At 43.4% G+C, this 22,458-nt stretch overlaps 2 protein-coding genes across 3 annotated transcripts in view; one reads left to right on the top strand and one right to left on the bottom strand.

Moving 5' to 3' along the window:
* The window catches only part of ctnnal1 (catenin (cadherin-associated protein), alpha-like 1), a 49,665-nt gene extending 32,720 nt beyond the window's left edge, over positions 1–16,945 (top strand). Inside the window, exons 4-19 of one of the 2 annotated variants that reach the window (XM_080837820.1) lie at positions 1,707–1,826; positions 2,837–2,926; positions 3,198–3,371; positions 3,874–4,074; positions 6,592–6,678; positions 7,314–7,472; positions 7,781–7,873; positions 10,518–10,668; positions 11,329–11,366; positions 11,478–11,528; positions 12,530–12,684; positions 12,784–12,832; positions 13,685–13,741; positions 14,392–14,511; positions 15,330–15,413; positions 15,726–16,945. In XM_080837820.1, coding sequence (XP_080693946.1) covers positions 1,707–1,826; positions 2,837–2,926; positions 3,198–3,371; positions 3,874–4,074; positions 6,592–6,678; positions 7,314–7,472; positions 7,781–7,873; positions 10,518–10,668; positions 11,329–11,366; positions 11,478–11,528; positions 12,530–12,684; positions 12,784–12,832; positions 13,685–13,741; positions 14,392–14,511; positions 15,330–15,413; positions 15,726–15,890 — 1,794 coding nt within the window. In that variant the 3' untranslated portion in view covers positions 15,891–16,945. Of the gene's footprint in view, positions 1–1,706; positions 1,827–2,836; positions 2,927–3,197; positions 3,372–3,873; positions 4,075–6,591; positions 6,679–7,313; positions 7,473–7,780; positions 7,874–10,517; positions 10,720–11,328; positions 11,367–11,477; positions 11,529–12,529; positions 12,685–12,783; positions 12,833–13,684; positions 13,742–14,391; positions 14,512–15,329; positions 15,414–15,725 lie in introns of both variants that reach the window. The other variant, XM_080837819.1, reaches the window with a different exon arrangement.
* A 101-nt stretch (positions 16,946–17,046) lies between these two features.
* abitram (actin binding transcription modulator) lies at positions 17,047–19,038 on the bottom strand. Its single transcript, XM_080836754.1, has 6 exons — positions 18,837–19,038; positions 18,569–18,620; positions 18,112–18,241; positions 17,863–17,939; positions 17,632–17,701; positions 17,047–17,448 (listed from the first exon to the last, which is right to left on the bottom strand). The coding sequence occupies exons 1-6, from the start codon at positions 18,904–18,906 to the stop codon at positions 17,311–17,313; spliced, it is 537 nt and encodes a 178-aa protein (XP_080692880.1). The 5' UTR covers positions 18,907–19,038; the 3' UTR covers positions 17,047–17,310.
* Between the last annotated feature and the right edge of the window lie 3,420 nt (positions 19,039–22,458).

Raw genomic sequence — 22,458 nt, 5'->3', positions numbered from 1 at the left:
AACCATTATGCTCTAGATGTCTCATTAGTCCATAGCACTGTCTCAAGTCAGTGAGTAATGTAATAATGACATTCTCAGAGAAGCTGACCTATAATCTTAGTATATTAGACAAAAAAGTCTAACTGTTTGTGTAGCTACTTGCTCATAGATCTAGCCAACAAGGCCAGGATGTTATGCAGGACCCAAAAAAAGAGAAAAGTCAGAGTTGAAGAAAAGCAGGACATGACATATGACATAGATTCGAGCAGGGTTACAGAATCATCAGACTGTTCTGTCGACATAAAACACAGTTCCAAAAACTCGTTGCAGCAGAATCAGTCACGAGGTCACAGGGCACAATCCAGGAGAACAGTGGTGACACAACAGGTCATCGTGAGAGACAGCCGATGAATCACAAGGATCACAAGGACAGAAAGTCCCGTTGGTTGCAGGTGAGGTCAAATACAGGCAATTAGTCCAACAGAGCAGAGGTACAAAATCACGAGGCAAAGGGACATGGACGAGAGCAGTAGTACATGTTAACAAGAGAGCAGTAACAAGACATGAACATGACCTGCTATAGAATCTCGCAGGCAGGATAAATATATCAAGAGACAAACTATTTGAAAGAGCTTAAATATAGCCTGTGATGAGCTAAGATCAGAAACATTTCTGGACAAACAAAGGCCAAATGACCCAGTCATGCCCAGTCCACGGCGAGTGCCAACTGGAGCTTGGTGCTGCGGCGCTGACGGTTCTACTGAAAAAAGCTTAAATATAATAACTGTAAATATAAAATAAATCTGAGACTTGAACTCTGAGTCAGGAACGGGAGGTGCTGGAGGGAGGTGGAGGTGCTGGGGGGAGGTGCTGGGCGGAGGTGCTGGGCCAGACTTATTTTCTTTTCAGTGTGTTTACCTTTCTGTGTGTCTTGCATCTCTACCTAACTCAGGTTGAAAGTGTACACTTCCTCATCGATTTTCACTCTAAGCCCAGATGGCACTGTGGATCTCACACTCTTTCTCACACACAAATACACACACACACACACACACACACACACACACACACACACACACACACACACACACACACACACACACACACACACACACACACACACACACACACACACACACACACACACACATCCGCACATCAGCAGAATTTTACTTGTTCCTCCAGTGCTAAACACAAAAAAACAGCTTCAGGGCAAGGATGCTTGAGCCCTCAGGCTAACTGACCCAACAGTGGATTTGTGGATTTGTCTGCCGCCTGTGCACCAGACCCAAGTGATCTCCACAACGGCCTTCCTCTGTGGTCTCAGCTTTCCCCTCCCTCATGAAGGCCTTTTTCTTAGCTCAACCCTCTCTTTTGTGACTTTGCATTCTCCAGAGGTCGAGTGGGATTAAAGCATGGCTTTGACAACTTTATTTACAGCTATGTGGGACTAGGGCCACTCTGTGAACATCCAAACACATGACCACCTAGATACTAATGCCACGCTAGGGGACCAAAGCCTTTTAATTCAGGGGATGATAGAATCAAGTGAGGATAGAATAATAGGACTTGTTGATACAACGAGACTTTGAAATGATAGTGGATGTGGTTGTTTAGAAACATCAAGCTTGTTAAACTGAACTTAATTGATTCTCATGCAAGTATTCAGCACACTATTTGACTCATTCTGTGGTGTGGTGACTGGTGTGTCTCTGATGTCCCCTCAGGTACTGGTGACCTTGGACCAGCTGGAGCGGGTTAGCACCTTCCAGGAGTTTGTGCAGATTTTCAGCCAGTTTGGCAACGAGATGGTGGAGTTTGCCCATCTGACAGGAGATCGACAGAATGTGAGGACCCTTGCTTACCATATGTATTATCCTCCTCCTCCTCCATCTCATCATCATCATCAAGCATTTCTCTCTCTGTCTCTTTCTCGCTCTCTCTTTCTCTCTCTCTCTCTCTCTTTTTTTTTCCGCTCACTGTTTGACTTGTCATTTGACACATTATTGAATATACAGAGACTACATGTGCTATAAAGGCATAGCCACCTCATATGCCATGAACTCCATTTCACAGTCTTTGTCCGTTTTCATGTTTCTTCTTCTCTGGCTTCGTAAAATAGGTGTGCATGCAAAGAGAATCTGTTTGATAGATGAAAAACAAAAAAACCAAGGTTTCTCTGCATCATTTTTGTGCAGTTTTATAAACTGACATTTTATAAATGTAATATCCTCGTCTCGTTCTCTCACGGTCCATTGCGGTCTGCATCTGGCAACGGCGCAAAGGTCAAAGCCTGAGAATCGTGCCCTCATTCCGAAGTCCAACCCATGCTCTCTCTGTCCTTCTCTCTTTCTCTCTCTCCATCTCTATTCCAACCGTTCTTTCAAACAGCGTTTTGCAAACTCATCACGTCTCTTTCTCCCCTCGCCCCAGCGAATCTTCAGCCTCCATCTATTGAGGCTTATGCGGGGGGGAAATATAATAACAGATAATCACATCTCCTTTGTAATCCATGGCTTCGTGCCTGGAGAGAGGAGAGCTGAGCTACTTCCAAACAAAGATCCATGAGCCTTAATACACCCCAACCCCCCCACCTCCCAGTCTCTCCCCACACACGCACACACACACAGACCAGCAACACCCCCCCCCCCCCCCCCCAGATCTGTCCCCCATACTCCTCTGGAAGACTCCCTCTGGACTCTTGACTGGCATTGAATCCTGCTCTATCAGCACTTTTGAGTTACTGCGCCGTAGTGCTCGATGACTTTGAGCCCCCTGGCATTGGTCTTATCTGTACTCCCCATGTTATGGTATGGCTGAACTCTCTGACTCTCTGGCTGGTGTTGTCCTTGCTCAGGACCTGAAGGACGAGAAGAAGAAGGCGCGGATGGCGGCGGCCCGGGCCGTGCTGGAGAAGTGCACAATGATGCTCCTCACGGCATCCAAGGTCAGTGCTGATGAGGGGGGTGAGAGAGCGCCACCTGGTGTTGGAATGAAAAATGCAAAAAAAAATCATGACATGATTCCTTTTTTATGCTTTAATTTTCATTGTATAACATCCATGACCTTTAAATTAAATTCTCATGAATTTAGTTTGGTAAGTTCCCTTGACCTATTATGTGATGCAAATCATACTTCTTTGTGTGCATGCATGTGTGTGTGTGTGTGTGTGTGTGTGTGTGTGTGTATAATGTGTGTGTCCTTCTCTGCCCTTGCAGACATGCCTCAGACACCCCGACTGTGAGTCCGCGCGCATCAACAAGGACGCCGTGTTCCACCGTATGCGCTATGCCCTGGAGCAGGTTATTGAGATCGTGACGGATTCCAGGCCCGGCGGGGAAGCCCAGTCGGTCCTGCCCCTCAGCCTCTATACAGGGGTTAAAGACTTTAAGGTGAGACGTCGCAGCCACACACACACACAGATCAGCCTCAGTGCCTGAGGACATCTGTTGCTGTGGAGCGGTACATCTGTTGCGTGCCATGGTTTCATATGAAGATGTTTTGTCTCTGTCCTTAAGGTGTAGTAGAACACCTTTTGTATAAATGGCTTGGGGAAGGTGTAGAGAAAGTAGAGTGCATAGTTTATATACTTGACATAGTTAATGACATGCCATCCAGAGCTATTTAGTCACATTGGGGTAAGTTACGGAAGACCATGGGACTGCATATGAGTGTGTTCTTGAGTCATTCATTTATTCATCATCTTTATGTATAAGTGTGTGTACCTGTGTATATATGTGTGTGTGTGTGTGTGTGTGTGTGTGCAAGTGTAGACGTGTGTGTGTGTGCTTGTTAGCATCTATGTCTGTGTTTATGTCTAAATATAGTACGTGTGTGGAATCTCTGTGGTTTAAGTAATATGTTTGATTGTGTGTGTGTGTCTGTGTGTGTCAGTGTAAGGTGGAGAGTCTGCGGGACTCACTGTACCATGTGCCTGTGGAGAGTTTATCAGCACAGCTGGAGGCCCTGGTTGAGCAGATGGAGGACTTCACCGACTCGGCCTACACCCACCATGAGCAGCGCGAGGGACTGCTGCAGCTCTGCAGCCTCGCCCGCCAGGACACACACGCCCTCATCGCAGCCTGGACACAAGCGGTACGCACATGCACCTACACACACACACACACACACACACACACACACACACACACACACACACACACACACACACACACACACACACACACACACACACACACACACACACACACACACACACACACACACACACACACACACACACACAAACTGGCAAAACTGTATGAACAATTTGATGGAAGCTAGCGCCAATAGCACGGAAAGTGTAAAAGTACCTTTGAGTCCTCCTCCAACAATGGCTCGAACGGCGGTCCTGATAAAGCCTTCAACTCCAGTGGCCAATCCCATCAAGGAGATAGTAGTTTTGCCACAAAGCATAAGCGCCGTGCTCCGCAGGTGAAACTGCCTTGCCATTTAACCCGACACGACCAGTGGTGTAGTGGTCCCTGGAGAAGTGGGTATACTCTTAATTTTTCCAATTTTTTAAGCAGCCCATTCAGCACAAGATAAACGTCACACACACACACACATACACACACACACATACACACGTTATACTGTCTCTCCTTCACACGCACACTCTGCTGGCTGTTTCCTTGGTTTCCTTGTCTTGCCATCACTTCTTTGTTTCCAATTCAAAAGCACATTGACACACACATGCACATGCACATGCACATGCACATGCACATGCACATGCACATGCACATGCACACGCACACGCACACGCACACGCACACGCACACGCACACAAGCAGTCGCTGAGTGAAGTACCCAATATTCTCCATCCCCACACCCCTCCTCTGCATAGCATTCAACTGATGTAGTTCTACACAAACAGTACATAGCATTTGTATAGACCTGTCTCTTCATCACGTCACCAGCGAACCTTGCACTTGAATGCAAGCAGCTCTCCTTTTGAGAAGCTGTCCTTGAACTTGCCCAACCACCCCCCCCCCCCACACCACCACCACCCCCCCCCACACCCCCCCCCCCCCCCCCAACACACACACATACACACTCACACACATATACACACTGCACCCACACACATTCTCTCTTAGCAGAAGAGGAGGAGAAGATATTGTATGTTCTTGTCTTATGGGTATGTTTAATGTAAAATGTGGATAGTTTCCTTCCATTCCCTGTGAATCCTTGGGCCTGCTGGAAGGCTATTCATTGCTCTTGCAGTGCATTGGGCACTTGGACTTAAGCAACCTCTCTCTCTTTAGCTCCTCTTTATCTTTCTCAAGCACACCTTTTTTCTAGGGAACTGCTTCCTTAGAAATTGCATTTATCTTTTTTTTAAATCTGACCAACAACAGTCTCTTGTTGACTGCATAAATGTTAAGTGTGCTGAAGGTTTGAATGATTTGTGGAGTCTGCAGGGAGAATGAAACATCCTGTTATTATTCTCTTTATTTAACCAGGGCAGTATCTTAACCAAGACATTAACAGAGACATCATACCTGGGACACTATTTAAGATGTATCTGATGGCATTAAGTATAAATGAGATTTTAAATTAAGCTGGGTGTGTTCATTCAGGAGAGTGTAGCGGTATATTTTGTTACACTATTTAGAGTTACAACGTAGTTTGGTCCAGTTGTGTCGCCAAAGCACGACATTCTCTGTGCCTGTCAGTAGAAAAGTCACTAGCTGCGTCACGCTCAAACACGCTGAAAATCATAGTGGGTTGGTGGTTGTCATGGTGCAAACGTTTCCTGCTGTTCGCCCTATGAGAGGCTGAGTTGAGTCCTTTTCTCACACCTTCTTGACACCTTCTTTTACACTTCAGCTAGACACTCGGCTCAGGAGAGAGAAGAGGGCACCTTGACATATGTAAAAGCAGAGGACAAACGCAGAAAAAGAGAGTAGCAGAAAGAAAAAGAAAGAATCTTGTGGAACACTTTTCTCCCCCTCTTAACCAGAGATGATGCACCAATGCTCAGTGAAAGGTGTTGTGTGACCACTGCGGAGGCATTTTTTCCCCTTAATCTCTCCCTCTCTCTCTCTCTCTCTCTCTCTCTCTCTCTCTCTCTCTCTCCTCTCCCTCTCTCTCTCTCTCTCTTTCATCCTCCTCTAATAAACATTTAACCCTTCTGTCCTGGAGCAGTGGGGAGCTCCTAGGATGATTCTTCTTCTGCGACGCACATGATTAGACGTGCATATTTTCACCAAAGAGGTAATTAGCTTTAGCTAAAGGGTGTGTCCAGGCTCACAGCCCCAATCTGTCTGTCAGCGGGATGGCGTTTTGGACACCCCGCTGTATTCCCCCCTAAAAAGGCAGTCCTCCCACCTGTCTTGTCTCCTTGGCCTCTGGAGATGGCAGTGAACGTCTGGAGTGTTTTTCAAAACGCCTCCTTGAAGACCCCCAGAGTGCTGACATCAACATGCTGTTGATGTTTTTCTATTTCTCTCTTCTATCTTGTGTTAATCGGTGGAAGATTGCGTGAGGGCATTGTCGGGAGCCAGACAAAAGTCATCTTGGGCAAATTTTGATGAAAGTTTCCTCTTTCCTTCCTTTTTTTTTCTCTCTCTCTTTTCTCTACCTCTCCCTCTCCTTTCACTGAAACAGCAATCTGCCAAAGCCAAAGAAGCACCAGAGGAAGTGGAGCTGGCCATTCTGAAAGCCTGTCAAAGTGTCAGTGAACTTCGGAAAGAGGTGAGCGCCCCTGTCCAACTGAGGGTGTGATCACAAGGCTTTTGAAGTGGGAAGCCTGAAGTGCTCCTGTCCATCTCCATTTTGTACCCCCTTTTCACTTTTTAAACCTAGTTTGATTACTGTCCCTCTCTTACCTTTTCCCCTCACCTCTCCTGTCTTTCTCATGTCCTCTTCCTTTTTAATGAGTTTATCCTCTGTCACTCTCTTCTCTCCCTCTGTTTCTCTCTCCCTCTCTTATCCTTCTGTATTTCTCTGTGGCTTTCTTTGTTTCTCTCGCTCTCTCTCTCTTATCTTTCTGTCTCTCACTATCACTCTGTCTCTCTCTGTTTCTCTATCTCCCTCTCTAATCCTTCTGTATCTCTCTGTGCCTCTTTGTGTTTCTCTCTCTCTCTTTCTGTCTTATCTTTCTGTCTCTCACTATCTCTCTCTCTCCCTCTCTTATCTTTCTTTATCTAATTTGACCTTTCTCTGTTTTATCTGTCCATCTCTCTCTTATCCTTCTGTCTCATCTCTCTCTTATCCTTCTGTCTTATCTCTCTGTCCCTCTCTTTGTGTTTCTCTCTCCTTTTGCTCCCTTTCTTTCCCACTCTCTCTACCTCTCACTCACTCCCTCTCTCTGCTCTCTGATCCCTCAGCTCCAGAAGATAGCGGTGGGCCGGGCCTCGGAGCTTCTGAAGCACCACTCGGAGCACCTGGCCCTGCAGGCCCTGAAGGCAGCGGGCGGCGAGGGCAACCTGGAGGCCGTGGCCGAGTACGCCCGCACCCTGTCCGAGCAGAAGGAGCAGCTGGTGGAGGTGAGGACAAGACGGCACGGCACGGCGTGAGCCGAGTGGGTCGTTAGCACACCTTCGGCTGCGCTAGATACACACACACAGGTGTCTGGAGGCAAAAGGTAGTCCTTCACACACTTTTTACACAGCGAGGTATAGGTGAACAATTCAATGTGTTACTAAAAAAGTCACATTCACAAATAGGAATCGTTTGCCATGAAGATTTCATTCATAAATCGGAATTTCAATGAAGCTGCCCTTCCTCCTATGAACTGTGTGTGTGTGTGTGTGTGTGTGTGTGTGTGTGTGTCTTCGCTCCACCCTGGCTGTAGACATGTCGGCTGCTGTGTCACGTGTCTGGCACAGAGCCTCTGGAGATCACCTGCATCCACGCAGAGGAGACCTTCCATGTCATCGGCCCCCAGGTATCCCCTCCACAGCCACCCCCTCCCCCAACACCTCCAGCACACCTGATCACACACAGCCTCCTCCACCTCATCTCTGTCTAGCATCACCTCGTACAGTTTTTTCAAACTGCTAAAACTGCTCTACGTCACATGATTTCTGAAACTCGTCACTCAAACAGCAAGACCATTCACCAAATCTGCACAATTACACTCAATTTTCAATGTAATAAAATACTTTTTGCAAACCATTACACACAACAATCAGACATTGAACACCTGTGTGCCTTTTTTAACCCCTGGCATCCTACATGTCTTTGCATTTATGAGTTGACTAAATATTAGATTTCAGTTTGCTGCAAGTTTCAGTAAACGTGTGCAAGTAGTTTTATATATACAGCCGCGGAAAAAATTAAGAGACCACTTCAAAATTATTAGTTTCTCTGGTTTTACTATTTATTGGTATGTGTTAAAGTAAAATGTACATTTTTGTTTTATTCTATAACCTACTGGCAACATTCCTACCAAATTTCAAATAAAAATATTGTCATTTAGATCATTTATTTGCAGAAAAATGACAATTGGTCAAAATAGCAAAAAAGATGCAGTGTCTTCAGATCTCGAATAATGCAAAGAAAACAAGCTCATATTCATTTTTAAACTACACAATACTAATGCTTTAACTTAGGAAGAGTTCAGAAATCAATATTTGGTGGAATAACCTTGATTTAAAATCACAACTTTCATGTGTCTTGGCATGCTCTCCACCAGTCTTTCACATTGCCGTTGGGTGACTTTATGCTACACCTGGCGCAAGAATTCAAGCAGCTCGGCTTCTTTTCATGGCTTGTGACCATCCATCTTCCTCTTGATCACATTTCAGAGTTTTTTTTATGGGATTCAGGTCTCGAAATTGGGCTGGCCATGACAGGGTCCTGATCTGGTGATACTCCATCCACACCTTTACTGGCCTGGCTGTGTGGCATGGAGCATTGCCCTGCTGGAAAAAACACTTCTCAGAGTTGGGGAACATTGTCAGAGCAAAAGGAAGCAAGTTTTTCTTCCAGGACAACGTTGTACTTTGCCTGGCTGAGGTTTGTAAAAGACCATAAGGATTGAACCAAAGCCGACTGGAGGGTCTCCTAGTTCGTCTTCTCTGACGAGTCCAATTTCACAGTAGGTGCAAGACTCTGTGGCTTGTAGGCCTCTCCAGGTCTCCGTCTAACCATCAGACGACCATGTGTTGGGCAAAGCTGAAAATTGGACTCATCAGAGAAGACGAACTAGGAGACCCTCCAGTCCGCTTTGGTTCAATCCTTATGGTCTTTTACAAACCTCAGCCAGGCAAAGTACAACGTTGTCCCGGAAGAAAAACTTGCTTCCTTTTGCTCTGACAATGTTCCCCAACTCTGAGAAGTGTTTTTTCCAGCAGGGCAATGCTCCATGCCACACAGCCAGGCCAGTAAAGGTGTGGATGGAGTATCACCAGATCAGGACCCTGTCATGGCCAGCCCAATTTCGAGACCTGAATCCCATAAAAAAAACTCTGAAATGTGATCAAGAGGAAGATGGATGGTCACAAGCCATGAAAAGAAGCCGAGCTGCTTGAATTCTTGCGCCAGGTGTAGCATAAAGTCACCCAACGGCAATGTGAAAGACTGGTGGAGAGCATGCCAAGACACATGAAAGTTGTGATTTTAAATCAAGGTTATTCCACCAAATATTGATTTCTGAACTCTTCCTAAGTTAAAGCATTAGTATTGTGTAGTTTAAAAATGAATATGAGCTTGTTTTCTTTGCATTATTCGAGATCTGAAGACACTGCATCTTTTTTGCTATTTTGACCAATTGTCATTTTTCTGCAAATAAATGATCTAAATGACAATATTTTTATTTGAAATTTGGTAGGAATGTTGCCAGTAGGTTATAGAATAAAACTAAAATGTACATTTTACTTTAACACATACCAATAAATAGTAAAACAAGAGAAACTGATCATTTTGAAGTGGTCTCTTAATTTTTTGCGCGGCTGTATATATATGTATAAAAGCTGTAATAACCTTCTATTCATGAGGCAGAGCGTTAATCCAGTCGTTAACCTAGCAATGAAAATCCCACCTCCTCCTAGCTCTGGATCCTTCCCCCGGCAGAACAAGGGAGCATTGGGTAATTACGTTGAGTCCCATGCTCCATTGGTGCTTGTGATTATTCGGCACAGGAGGGCAGACCACAGGAGATGGGGGGGGGGGGGGGGGGGGGGGGGGTGCTTTGGCGACCCTAAGCTGAGGCTGCCATCTCCTAGTAATGACTGAGCCGAAAGGTCGACCAATCAATAGTGCTGGTGTGGCATCTGCGTACATGCTTGTGCATGAGTGTGTGTTAATAATCCGTCACCCATCAATAATTAAAAGCGCTTTAGGCAAAGATTTTGATTAATTTTGGTTGTGAACAAATCGCTTGTCTCAAAGGGGTTCAGGCTTTGTGTGTTGTGGCTCATTATGCGTTATGTTTTGATCACATGAATGGATGGCCGGTGGCGTCCAACTTTCGATCTCGAGCTGTGGTTGTTTTACGCAGAATCGGTTACAGTGTCAGTTAATGTGTTGAGCCCTCTCTCTCGTGATGATGATGATGTTTCTCTTCCTCCTCTTCGTCTCATGCTCAGATCGTCTCGGCTGCTCAGACCCTGGCCCTCCACCCCTCCAGCAAGATAGCCAAAGAGAACCTGGACGTCTTCTGTGAGGCCTGGGAGTCCCAGCTGTGTGACATGGCCCTCCTGCTCCGAGAGATCAGTGATGTGTTTGACGGCCGCAGAGGTACCACTCACTCACCATCTCTTACCTCGGAGATTAGTGCCAGTTCAACAGGTACAATGCGCGGTGACCACTGTTTCTTGTAGCAACCATCTGGATTTTCCCAGGAGGGACATATGTTTGATGTGCAGGAGCAATAACAGTTGTGATTTTAACAAGCCTCATGATAGAGGGCTGGTAGACATCCCCCTACTAGGTATTCTGTTTTTGTGCCAGACAATGGCAGACAACAGATAAATGGCACTGTAGTTACGCTCCCCTCTGAAAAGAAAACGACAGGTCTTCATGGCACACTCTGGCATTAAAAGGAAACGCATTTGTGCATAGAAGATTCCCCTCACCCCCAAGCAATTTGTCTTGTTATTCCCCCCCCCCCCCCCCACACACACACACAAAAAAAAAATCCTTCTCACATATTGTGGTGTTCAGCTATTCAGCAACATCCTCTGAGAGTATCAGGTATTATTTTCTTCCTAGACTTGGGCCATCTGTGAACTAAGGCCCTCCTCCCTTCCTTTTCAGTTCAATCCCTTATAGAACACAGATTTTTCCTTCCGCTATGAATGAATGCCAGTTCCCTTTATTTAATGTCAAGTATGCAGCACAGTCCTGTAAAATCTGAACTTTGGAAACTGATTCACTCCTAGTATTATCTCCTTCCAGGTGATAAGAAAGCCTACTTGTCACTACCCAGACCTGGGGTGAGTATCTGTTTCTGTTCGTTCAACGGAAAGCCTCTAATATTTGTTTTGCCTTTGTGTTGTCCTGTTATCATCCATACTCATTGTAATCACAAGCCTCAAATCCCACAGAAACATTCAACCAACCTAAAGACTGCAAAAGCTGGTAAACTTGATTCTGAGGTAACACCCCAAACCAAATGCATATCACATATTATTAACATGCTTTTACATATCATGGTAGAAATATTTCATGTACATTATACAATCATTTATGTTATTCATGTTATCATTACATTAATCGCATAAATAGTAGTCCCCCATTAGTCCCCCATTTGCTTCACACTTCTCTTTAGTGATAGTTACCGATTGTGCTCAAAGGCTGTGGCTTCTTAGCCTGGTGACACCAGCCTACGTATTTCCGCCTGAATTGATTTCAAGCTCATACTCAGTCTGGCCCAACCCCATTGACAATCGTCTCCAGAACTCAAAATTTTGCAGGACCAATCAGCGAACAGTTCAGAGCTGTGACGCAAAACTCGCCTTGGAGGAAAAGACACGAAAAGCTATCGGAAAAGTTGTCTCAACTCTCGAGAACATCAGAAAATTAAAAGGAGAACAAGAGTATTTTCTTGTAAGTTTTATGATTGGAAAGGACGTTGTAGCTCTTCTCCCAACTGGCTTTGGGAAGAGTTTAATCTACCGAATGCTTACTAAACGTTGCTGATTGGTTAAGGGAACTCCAATGATTTTAAACCTCAAGATAAGCACCCGCCCATCTCGGAAACCAAAATGCATTGGGTTGGCCCAGACTGAAAGACGGAATGAAATGGAGTCACAGGCTGGTAATGGCCAGGCTAGTGGCTTCTGTGTCCTGTCTCGCATGCTTTTCATCTATTCTACCTATTTCACATCCCGCTAGCGGGTAACTCCATCAGCGCTACTCTTGGGTAGCCAAGTAACTTGATTTAGCTTACCGGAGTAGCCTTGAAATAGACGTTCAGGAGTGGTAGAGCTTAGATGAATGAAATCAAATTCATGCAGAACTGCAGATGTATTTAGACAGTAGTGGCTTCTAAAAAGACCCCTACTGTCCAAGGGTGTCTTAGAGGCCTGGTCTAAGGTGCCTGATGCATCAGGCTAAAGTGTTGACCATCCTGACCTTGCCCACCTGTGACTTTTAGGAACAGAGCACTATAGCCAAGCTTGGCCTGGAGCTCCGTCTGCTGACCTCCGACGTGGACTCAGAGGTGGAGCGATGGGAGGACCAGGAACAGGACATCGCCCGTCAGAGCCAAAGCATTTCTAGTATGGCGTACTCCATGTACCTCTTCACCAGGTACGCACAACCAAGAAAAAGGCTGTTGTACTTTCTGTGATACTTATGGTGGACTGCCGATCTCTTATCATCTCTTACGATGTCTTCTCATCTCTCTAGAGGAGAAGGGCTGCTAAAGACGACACTGGACTTGTTCCACCAGGCAGAGGTGAGGCCAGCTCTCCATCATAGCGGCTGTGTTAATTGGACCCGTCCTCAGGTGTCGTTAAGAATGTTGCCAAATGTGTTGTGAAATCAATATGTTATTAGCTGAAGAGATGAGGCTCATCGTTTATCTAAGGTGATGGTAGGACCTGGGTCTTCAGGGACCTCTTTAGCGTGTCCCAGGGCTGACTGTTTGCTGTGTGGTGGTGTTTTAATGGCTGTGAGTGTGTGTCTGTGTGTGTGTTTGTGTGTGTGTGTGGAGGGGTGGGGGGTGTGCTTGTGTGGGCGTGCTGATGGGGTGTAATAGAGTTAGTCCCAAATACCCTGTTTCCATGTTAATCAGCAAAGCATTGGCCACTGCAGCACTACAGATGAAATGTCATGGTAGCGTACACCCCCCCCTCCCCCCCCCCCCCCCCCCCCCTTACATGTCTTTAATGAACACAAAATCTCATTTGTTGGTCACACTTTACTTCATAGCGTGTGTTTCATTTCATGTATTAATGGAGCAATCACTATGCAGCGATCTCTGCCCTCCGAGCACAATTTGCTTAATACTATCAGGAACCCAGGGTTCTTAAGCCCAGGGAAATTGTATGGTTTTGTGTTATCTCAAATGTAATCACTGAGATTACTCACACTATTTGCCCCGGTGTAAGGCAGAAGGAGGAATTCAAGGCACGTTTGCACAGAAAGTTGTCCCACCGTTGAACTTTATTTTGCCGTTGCCTTTCACTGTTTTAAACTCACAGCTCAGCCCTATATTATGTGTATGACTTACGATGTGTCAGTTTCGTAGGCGGTGGTTTATAATAGCGTGAGTTAAACAGCATGTGTTCCCCCCCTCTCTCCACAGATGCTCTCTGAGCAGGGACTCCAGTTGTGTTCGCACCTGCACACATTCTCTACACAGGTAGGAAAAGAAACTGGACTGACAGAAAAAAATGAATCTAGTTTCTTCTCTATTATTTTGCTCCTCCATCGTGGCGCAATACACCAAATCTCATTCTTTCTTTCTCTCTTTCTCTCTCTCTTTCTCTCTTTCTGATTCTGGGGTATAATTAAATGTCTCCCCCTTGACGGCCGATAATGACGGCCATCCATCTCTGAAGGGAGAGTGGAAATGGTGCTATCGGAGCTGGGTGACCCTGCTTGAGCGGGGACACGGAAGGCTAATAATGCTTAATCACAGTGTGCGGAACCTCAGAGCCTCTCTTGTTTGATTAATAACTTCAAACAAACAAACTCTGCCAGGGCAGTTGCCACAGAACACTCGTTAACCCTTACTGTGTGTTTTCAGAACCAGGGTATTGATCTCAAAGCACATCCATTAAAAAATAGCCTTTTGAAGATTATTACTCTTAATGCCTCTTCCTGTGATTATAACCAATAGCTAACGTTGCTTACATTCATGTAATCACAGTTATCAGCCTTAAGAGCAAAAGACTACATAGAATGTGTACTCGTTCTGATAACTGTGCAGAGAGGAATTCCAGAGGCGGAGGGGGAAAGTAAGGGGGGCCCCTGTGGAACTTAACTCTTAATCTTGTATGTTGGCCTCAGCTGTTGGATGAGGAAAAAGGCATGATCCTGTCTGAGACGGAGAAGCTTGCAGCCTTGTGTCAACAGCTCCAGATGGGGGCAAAGACTCCTGTCCAGGGGAAGAGTGCCACCTTTCAGAAGGTATCATTTTTACACTTGCACCCTTTCAGATGCTCTAATCCTGTTGCCTTTGTAATCTGATGCTAACAATACTGAGAACATGGATATACCAGTAAAGTATATGCCATCTGAAAACTCAGCTGTCACTTGTTCTGCAAAAGTCCCTCAACTAAACATCTTTTGGGACCATGGGGCCGAGTACAAATTTAGGATTTCAGAAGCCACCTTCCTCCTGAAATGGGTAACAATAAGCCACATCCTCCCCATGCTAAAGTCTAATTACTGAACCTGCACCCTCAGCCCATAGCCCATCTGTTCTTAGACATGGATTTGATGAGCTAACAGACTGAGCCACAGAACAGACTGCTGAATATGGTGCAGTGGAAGCTCTTTGGGCCTGCATGGGGACTGACCTATTTTTGCCAATCCATCTTGTTAGCATAAAAACCGTGGTACTTTAATAATGCTGATGCAATGAAAGGGGTTTGACTAAAGTATTAAGCATTCCCACTTAGCCTGAGCTACAGCATGTATTTAAGTACATAAATGCACAGTTAAAAGACTGTGTTGTTATGTTGTGCATTTTACTGTAAGTCATTTTTTTTCTTTTTCAAATTCCTTTGTTGATTCCTATGGAAGGTCAGGTTGCTCTGTGTGCATCATTAAGCTGGGCAGGCAGTCAGAAGTCACCATCAATGTTTCCATGTGGGAAATATCAAAGACTCTGGCTCAGATGTCTAGAAGCTCCCCAGTTGCTGTGCTTTTTTTGATGTGTGAAGTACCACAACTTCACCCTGAACATTTGTCAAAATGTCAAAATATTTTCCTTCTCCTTTCAGGTGGAATCATCGATACAAAACACCAAAGGCGTTATGACTGTGGTGGTCTTCCTTTTGCCAGTCTGTAATAAGCTCTTAAGAAAGGTAGGAGATCAGAACAGGGTAGAACCGCACCTTCGCAATCATTTATGAGGTAACATCTATGTCCTGCTAGTGAATCAATGCAGTGTCTACTCAAGACGGCTAATAATATAGAACTAACTGGATTGTTATTGTTTCAGCAATAGCAGAATTGCATTCATTTCTTCTACCCTCTGATACCAGAGCCATGCAAACCAGTAAAGATTTCTAAAAATTCTGTTAGAATTACTGTTAAAATTCTGTGATCCCAATGAGATGTTTTTTTTTTCTCCTGTCATGATCTTACTTCTCTCTCTCTCTTCCCTCCATCTGTAGTCCAAGTCAGAGAGGAGCAGCCTGGACTCACCACAGAACTGGAGAGACAAGCAGCTGCCCACGCTGGTCAGGGAGGACGCGGTCAACGGCAAGAGCAGCAACGGCTTCGGGGTGAAGTCCCTGGAGCAGCACATGGCCAGCCTCACCTTCCTGGAGAGCAAATAGCCCCTGTGAAACACCCAATCCGACAACAAACACACACACACACACACTGCTCCACTTTATGACGCCACACCCCTGACGAGTCCTTTTCACAAGACCTTCTGGAGCAACTGTCTTACTGGCTAGACAGGAGGGCAATGCATACACACACACACACCAGATTGCAGTGCACTTGCTCACGTCGTGCCTCCTGCTGTAGTGACATTCATTTGCTTTGTGGTGCGCAGAACTCCATGGCCTGTTTGCCTCATTTAAAAAAAAAAAACACACACACAGAAAACATCATTCAGTCTGTGCATGTCTTTCTGTAAAAGCAAGCCTCTTGTTTACTGTGTTGTCATGCAAAAAAAAAAAAGGTGTACTTTCAACCTCATAGGTGTGACTATGCTTCTCATCATGACAACTTTGCTTAAAAAAAAGGTCCCTGTGCGGCAATGCAAATGAGAGCAGCCCTCGAGACATTTTAGACACACACTAATTTATCTGCCTCACCGTTGCCAAATATGTATATTAAATTGGTCAATCATCAGTCAGTGCACTTGGCTTACTAATAGTCTATAAATGTAACTCCCCGTGCTTCCCAACAGCTAAATGGGGAATGATTTTGAATAATTGCCTTTTAAATGTCTGGTCATCAGAGTACGATTAAAAAAATATATCTTTTCCAAAAAAAAAAATTCTGAAGGATGTGTATCTTTGCCACAACAGTACGTTGACCGTGTTTCATTGCTGGGACACCAGTCCCTTTTAAATGTACTCGTTATATGGATTCCCAGAACGGACTGCCATGTAGACCACTGTGATGCATATTGTTGTTGTACTTGAAACATAAAAAGATGTGGAAATAATGCTAAATGGTTAGAATGAAGACAGGAAAAAAGCTTTAGAGTTGATAATGTGTGCAGCTATGAAACTGAGTAAACCTCTCAGATGAAAAGTGCTAGTTTTGGACCATCAATCCTTTTGACAGTTTGAATGATTGCTAAGCCAACAGAAGAAAAAAAATCTAAATATATACCTTATTTTTCTTAAAGTATGGATGATTGTCATTTATTTATGTATTCTCACCAACAAAAAAATAAATATTCTGCTGTACAATGTTGCCTGTCTTGGATGAGCCAAGAAATGAATGTAAGTCTGAACGTAACAACCACTTTTAGTAAGCACAAGCTTTTTATCAATCACACAATTTAAAGAACTCATAAAGAAAAAAGGTCTGGACAAGCAACATCATGCCCAAGCTTTCTGTACATGGCATCTTGATCCGTTCCCAATTTTGACCTCTTGGGACCCCCAAGATGCTGGTCTTCTTCAGTGAGGGCGTCAGTGGTCTCAGTGATCATCATTCTTTACGGTCGCCCACATTATAGGGGTTAGAAGTACCCCAGTAAACTGGCTGGCCATTGGCCCTACTATCCCCTCCTCAGCATGGCTCTGGCTGCTGATTGGCTCGTTTAGAGACGACCTCTTCATATTGCGCCCTGCTCAGCAGACCCTCTGTCACGCTTTTGCTCTCCTCGAATTTTGGGAGGATTACGGCGATGTAGCCTTCCGTGGAGGGCTGTTGGAATTCACAGAGAGGCACTATTATTGATGCTGAAATACCAAGTGACCGAAGTTAAAAAAAATAAATGGTTCCGCACTCAGTTTGACAGCATCACGATGTTTCAAACGGCACTCAGTTTGACAGCATTACGATGTTTCAGACGGCACTCTAAAACATATATTGAAAAGATGCAATCACCTTTTGCAGCAGGAGGTCGGGCCTTTTCAGAATGTCTTCATTCACTTCTACGAGCCGGCCCCTGATGCAGCTGTCAAGAGGAGCACATTCATTTCAGAGTACATCAGTTACCTCGGGGTATGGTTTAATGGTTAATGGTTTTTTTTTTTAAAATAAAGCTACACGTGCATCAACCTAGAGTAGTAATCAACTGAAGACTGCATGTGGGGAAAGGACTGGCTCCATCCTTACCTGAAAATGGTATACTCAACTCCGTCTGTGCATGTGATTCTACAAAGTGGGGCATATTCTGTGAGAAACTGGCCTCCCTGAAAGAAGGAAAAAGCAGAACTATAAATGTAAGATTTTGAGGCCCATAGCCGCAAGAATTACATGTTCCTCTTCTAAACGCATCAAGGGATGCTTGGGATAAACTGAGATCAAGCTTTGAGCAAAAGAATTACATTTTCATTCCTAATGCAAAGCAGTTGACAGACTCACTCGCTTTGACTTTCCAGACACTTTATTACTCAATCGGCTGCAGCCAGCACTGATCTGATAGTTGATGCTTTTGATTGAGCGTCCATTCTGAAGGATAGGGTGCGTCTCAGCAAGGGTGATCACACAAATTCTGTGAAAACAAATGCAGCCAATGAAACAAATGCAATCTCAAAACATCTATGTGGCCACACAAAGCTTACAGAGAACATTGTTGCTATTTGACACACACACACACACACACACACACACACACACACACACACACACACACACACACACACACACGCTGCAAATTCATTAAAATAAACAAACCATAGACTGCAACAATTTACCCACGCTTTATGTAACCTACAATGTGCCAGTTTGCGCACTTTAACAGAAAACTATTTGATAAAAGCAGTGCTAAAGTTTCACATCATCCAATTCGGATCACTCGTGCCTCCGGTCCTTTATATACCTGTTCGAGTGCTGTAAAACGCATTGGTCCTCACATGCTTTTCCTTTAAGATCTGAAAGGGGAACAAATGTGACAGTAAAAAGAATGTTAGCAAATACTCACAAACATTTTAAAATACAATTACATCTACACATGTCACATAATAGATTAACAAATAAGTATATCACCTTAAGATGTTTGACACACGGTACTAACATTGTACAATCACAAACAGCCGATTAACTCATATCTCAAACCATTACATAGGCTACCAATAGCCTGAGGTTACCTGTTCTGTACCAGCGTGTGTAATATCGGTCAATCACAGAAGGTGCCTCTTTATGTTCTGATATTTCCATTTTGCAAAGTGTACCGATCGAGGTCGACCAGCAAAATAAATTTCTGAGAAAATTAGAGCTATTAGAGCGACGATTAAACTAAACCTCGCAATTGTACGGCTTCCGTAATAAACTCAAAACACATTTACAACATCGACAACTCGAATCGAGTTTCTCCCTCGTGATTTCAGAAGTTACTTTTAGATGAATGGCTCTGTACTGCCATCTATCGAAACGGAGTAAATATGTGCAGACTTCTTCATTGACTAACATATGATCCACAGACAGAACTTTATTACAGTGCATGAAATGCCCTGTATTGTTATTCCTAGGCTTCTTCTTCTTCTTCTTCTTCTTCTTCTTCTTCTTCTTCTTGTTACCTTTTTCTGCGATTAATTCAGCCCGAACCGCTTAACGTAGAAACTTCATTCAAACTTTGTCGCGTAGGTCTTGTAAAGGACACTTATGCTATGCATTTTTCACTTTTCTAAACTTTATACTTTTTAAGTTATTAAAGAAAAACGAATCTAAATTTTCCCATTGACTTACATTGGGCCATTATGATAATATCATAATAGGGTAATTAAACTGGCTTGCACCTGTGCTTCACTGACACCTGCGGCAAGCCTCCAAGGGTCCTCTTCTCTCTGTACCTCTCCATGCAACTGTATAACTAGGAATATTAATAGACACCTTCCATACTGTACTTTTTTTCTCTCTCTCCTTCTTTCTCTCCATCACTCTCACTCTACTTTCTCTCACACTCCATCTCTCTGCTTCACTCTTTTTTTCTCCTTCTTTCAATATTTTCACTCTCTCTTTACTGTCTTTATCCAGAGCAACTCTTGTTCACTCTTCTTTCCTTACTTTATTTCTTCCTCTCTTCTTTCCTTTCTTCTTTCCTTCTTTCTACTCTTCTTTACTTTCTTCTTTCCTTCTTCCACTCTTCTTTCCTTTCTTCTTCCCTTCTTCCACTCTTCTTACCTTTTTCTTTTCTTCTTTCCTTCTTTCACTCTTCTTTCTTTTCTTCTTATCGTCTTCGGCTCTTTTCCCTTCTTCCACTCTTCTTCTCTTTCTTCACTCTTCTTTCCTTTCTTCTTTCCTTCTTCCACTCTAATTTCCTTTCTTCACTCTTCTTTCCTTTCTTCTTCCCTTCTTCCACTCTTCTTTCTTTCTTCCACTCTTCTTTCCTTTCTTCACTTTTCTTTCCTTTCTTCTTTCCTTCTTCCACTCTTCTTTCCTTCTTTTACTGTTCTTTCCTTTCTTCCTTCCTTCTTTCACTTTTCTTTTCTTTGATTCGTTCTTTCTTAACTTTTGCATTTCATGCACTGGTATTTCCTTCAGGAAATGCATTTTCTAGTTATTATTACAGTGCATGAAATGCCCTGTATTGTTATTCCTAGGCTTCTTCTTCTTCTTCTTCTTCTTCTTCTTATTCTTGTTACCTTTTTCTGCGATTAATTCAGCCCGAACCGCTTAACGTAGAAACTTCATTCAAACTTTGTCGCGTAGGTCTTGTAAAGGACACTTATGCTATGTATTTTTCACTTTTCTAAACTTTATACTTTTTAAGATATTAAATAAAAACGAATCGAAATTTTCCCATTAACTTACATTGGGCCATTATGACATCATAATAGGGTCTTTATACTGGCTTGCACCTGTGCTTCACTGACAGCTGCGCCAAATCAAAGGAACCTCTTCTCTGTCCCTCTCAATTTAACTGTAACTAGGAACATTAAGACACCTTCCATTCTCTACTTTTTTTCTCTCCATCTCTCCATCTTTCTCTCTATCCCTCTCAGTCTACTTTCTCTCACACTCAATCTCTCTTCTTCACTCCATTTTTATCTCCTTTTTTCAATATTTTCACTCTCTTTTTCTCTTTCACTCTTCTTTCCTTCTTCCACTCATCTTTCCTTCTTCCACTCTTCTTTCCTTCTTTCACTTTTCTTTCCTTTCTTCACTCTCCTTTCTTCTTTCCTTCTTTCACTCTTCTTTCCTTTTCTTCTTTCCTTCTTCAACTATTATTTCCTTCTTTCACTCTTCTTTCCTTTCTTCACTCTTCTTTCTTTTCTTCTTCCACTCTTCTTTCCTTCATCCTCTCTTCTCTCCTTTCTTCACTCTTCTATCCTTTCTTCTTTCCTTCTTCCACTCTTCTTTCCTTTCTTCTTTCCTTCTTTCACTCTTCTTTCTTTTCTTCTTCCTTTCCTAAGTTTTGCATTTCATGCACTGGTATTTCCTTCAGGAAATGCATTTTCTAGTTATTATTATTAGTAGTAGGCTAGTAGTAGTTCTACTTCCACAAATAAATGGGACATACGTTTCGTGACTTTCGTAGAAAGTTTCAATTTTCTGGGATTAACTCTGCTGCTGCACGAGACACTAAGCTGGAAACATCACACCGACAAAACTGCTAACAAAATTTCTCGTACACTAATGAACCGTATGAAAACTGTTTTTACCAGGTTCCACTTTAATAACTATGTACAATGCTCTAATAGTTCCGCATCTGCATTTCGGTGTACTATTATGGGGTCTCAATCCGGCACGTCTGGTACATCTACAGAAACGAGCTATGAGGATCATCACCAAAAGCAAATATAATGAGCATACTGAGCCAATTTTCATACGGTTAAATCAATTAAAATGAGATGATATCTACATAATACAGTGCCTGAAATTCTACCACAAGTTCTTAAACAATAACCTCCCTGCTTATTTCCTGAACATGTTCACTCAAAATGCATCCTGTCATAACTATAAAACAAGGCACCATCTTAGACTTTACACCCCTTTTTGCAGGACTGCTGCCTACAAACATTGTATCAGACATTATATTCCATATTTACTGACACACTTAGACACATGCATGACAGACAAACTCACTACACATAGCCTTGAAGGATTAACCCGGTATTCAAAAGCCCACCTCATTTCCAAATATTCTGCCAGCTGTACAACAGAACATTGCTATGTTTGCAACTAAGCTATTTTTATTTGTAATATTATTAATTTATTTTAATTTATTTTAATAGCAATTAACTACTCTGGGTGGATCCTATGATAGCGGCACAATATGTAGCCTTATAGGATTCTCCCGACAGCATCATATACTTTTCTATACACTGTTCTAATTTCTTTGTTTATTTTATGTATCTAATTTATTGTATGTTATTCCATCCATAAAATTGTACTTATATTATTGCTGTCAAATAAACAGTTCTGAGTTCTGAGTTCTATCGACTAGACGGCATATTATTAATATACATGTGCTATTTGAATGAGTCATTCAGGAAAAGCACAAAAATGTAACATTTCGGGTAGCACTTTCCTATTATTCCTAAAATCAACCACGCTACACACATTTGATCCGAGAGGCACGACACGAGTTTGGTGCACATTTCTGTGTCATGACTAAAAGTTACGTTTTGGATGTTTTGTACTGTAACTATTACGACCTCCTCTCCTCTCCTCACAACATATTAACGCGTATGTTTGTCGTCTGTCTCCCGTTATTTTCACACAAGTATGAATTCAGTACATTTGCTGAAAATCTGAGAACATTGTCTG

This window comes from Sprattus sprattus (genome assembly GCF_963457725.1).
Source record: "Sprattus sprattus genome assembly, chromosome: 4".
Lineage (NCBI taxonomy): Eukaryota > Metazoa > Chordata > Actinopteri > Clupeiformes > Clupeidae > Sprattus > Sprattus sprattus.
The sequence above is the reverse complement of the archived record's forward strand: the minus strand, read 5'-3'. Positions and strand labels throughout refer to the sequence as shown.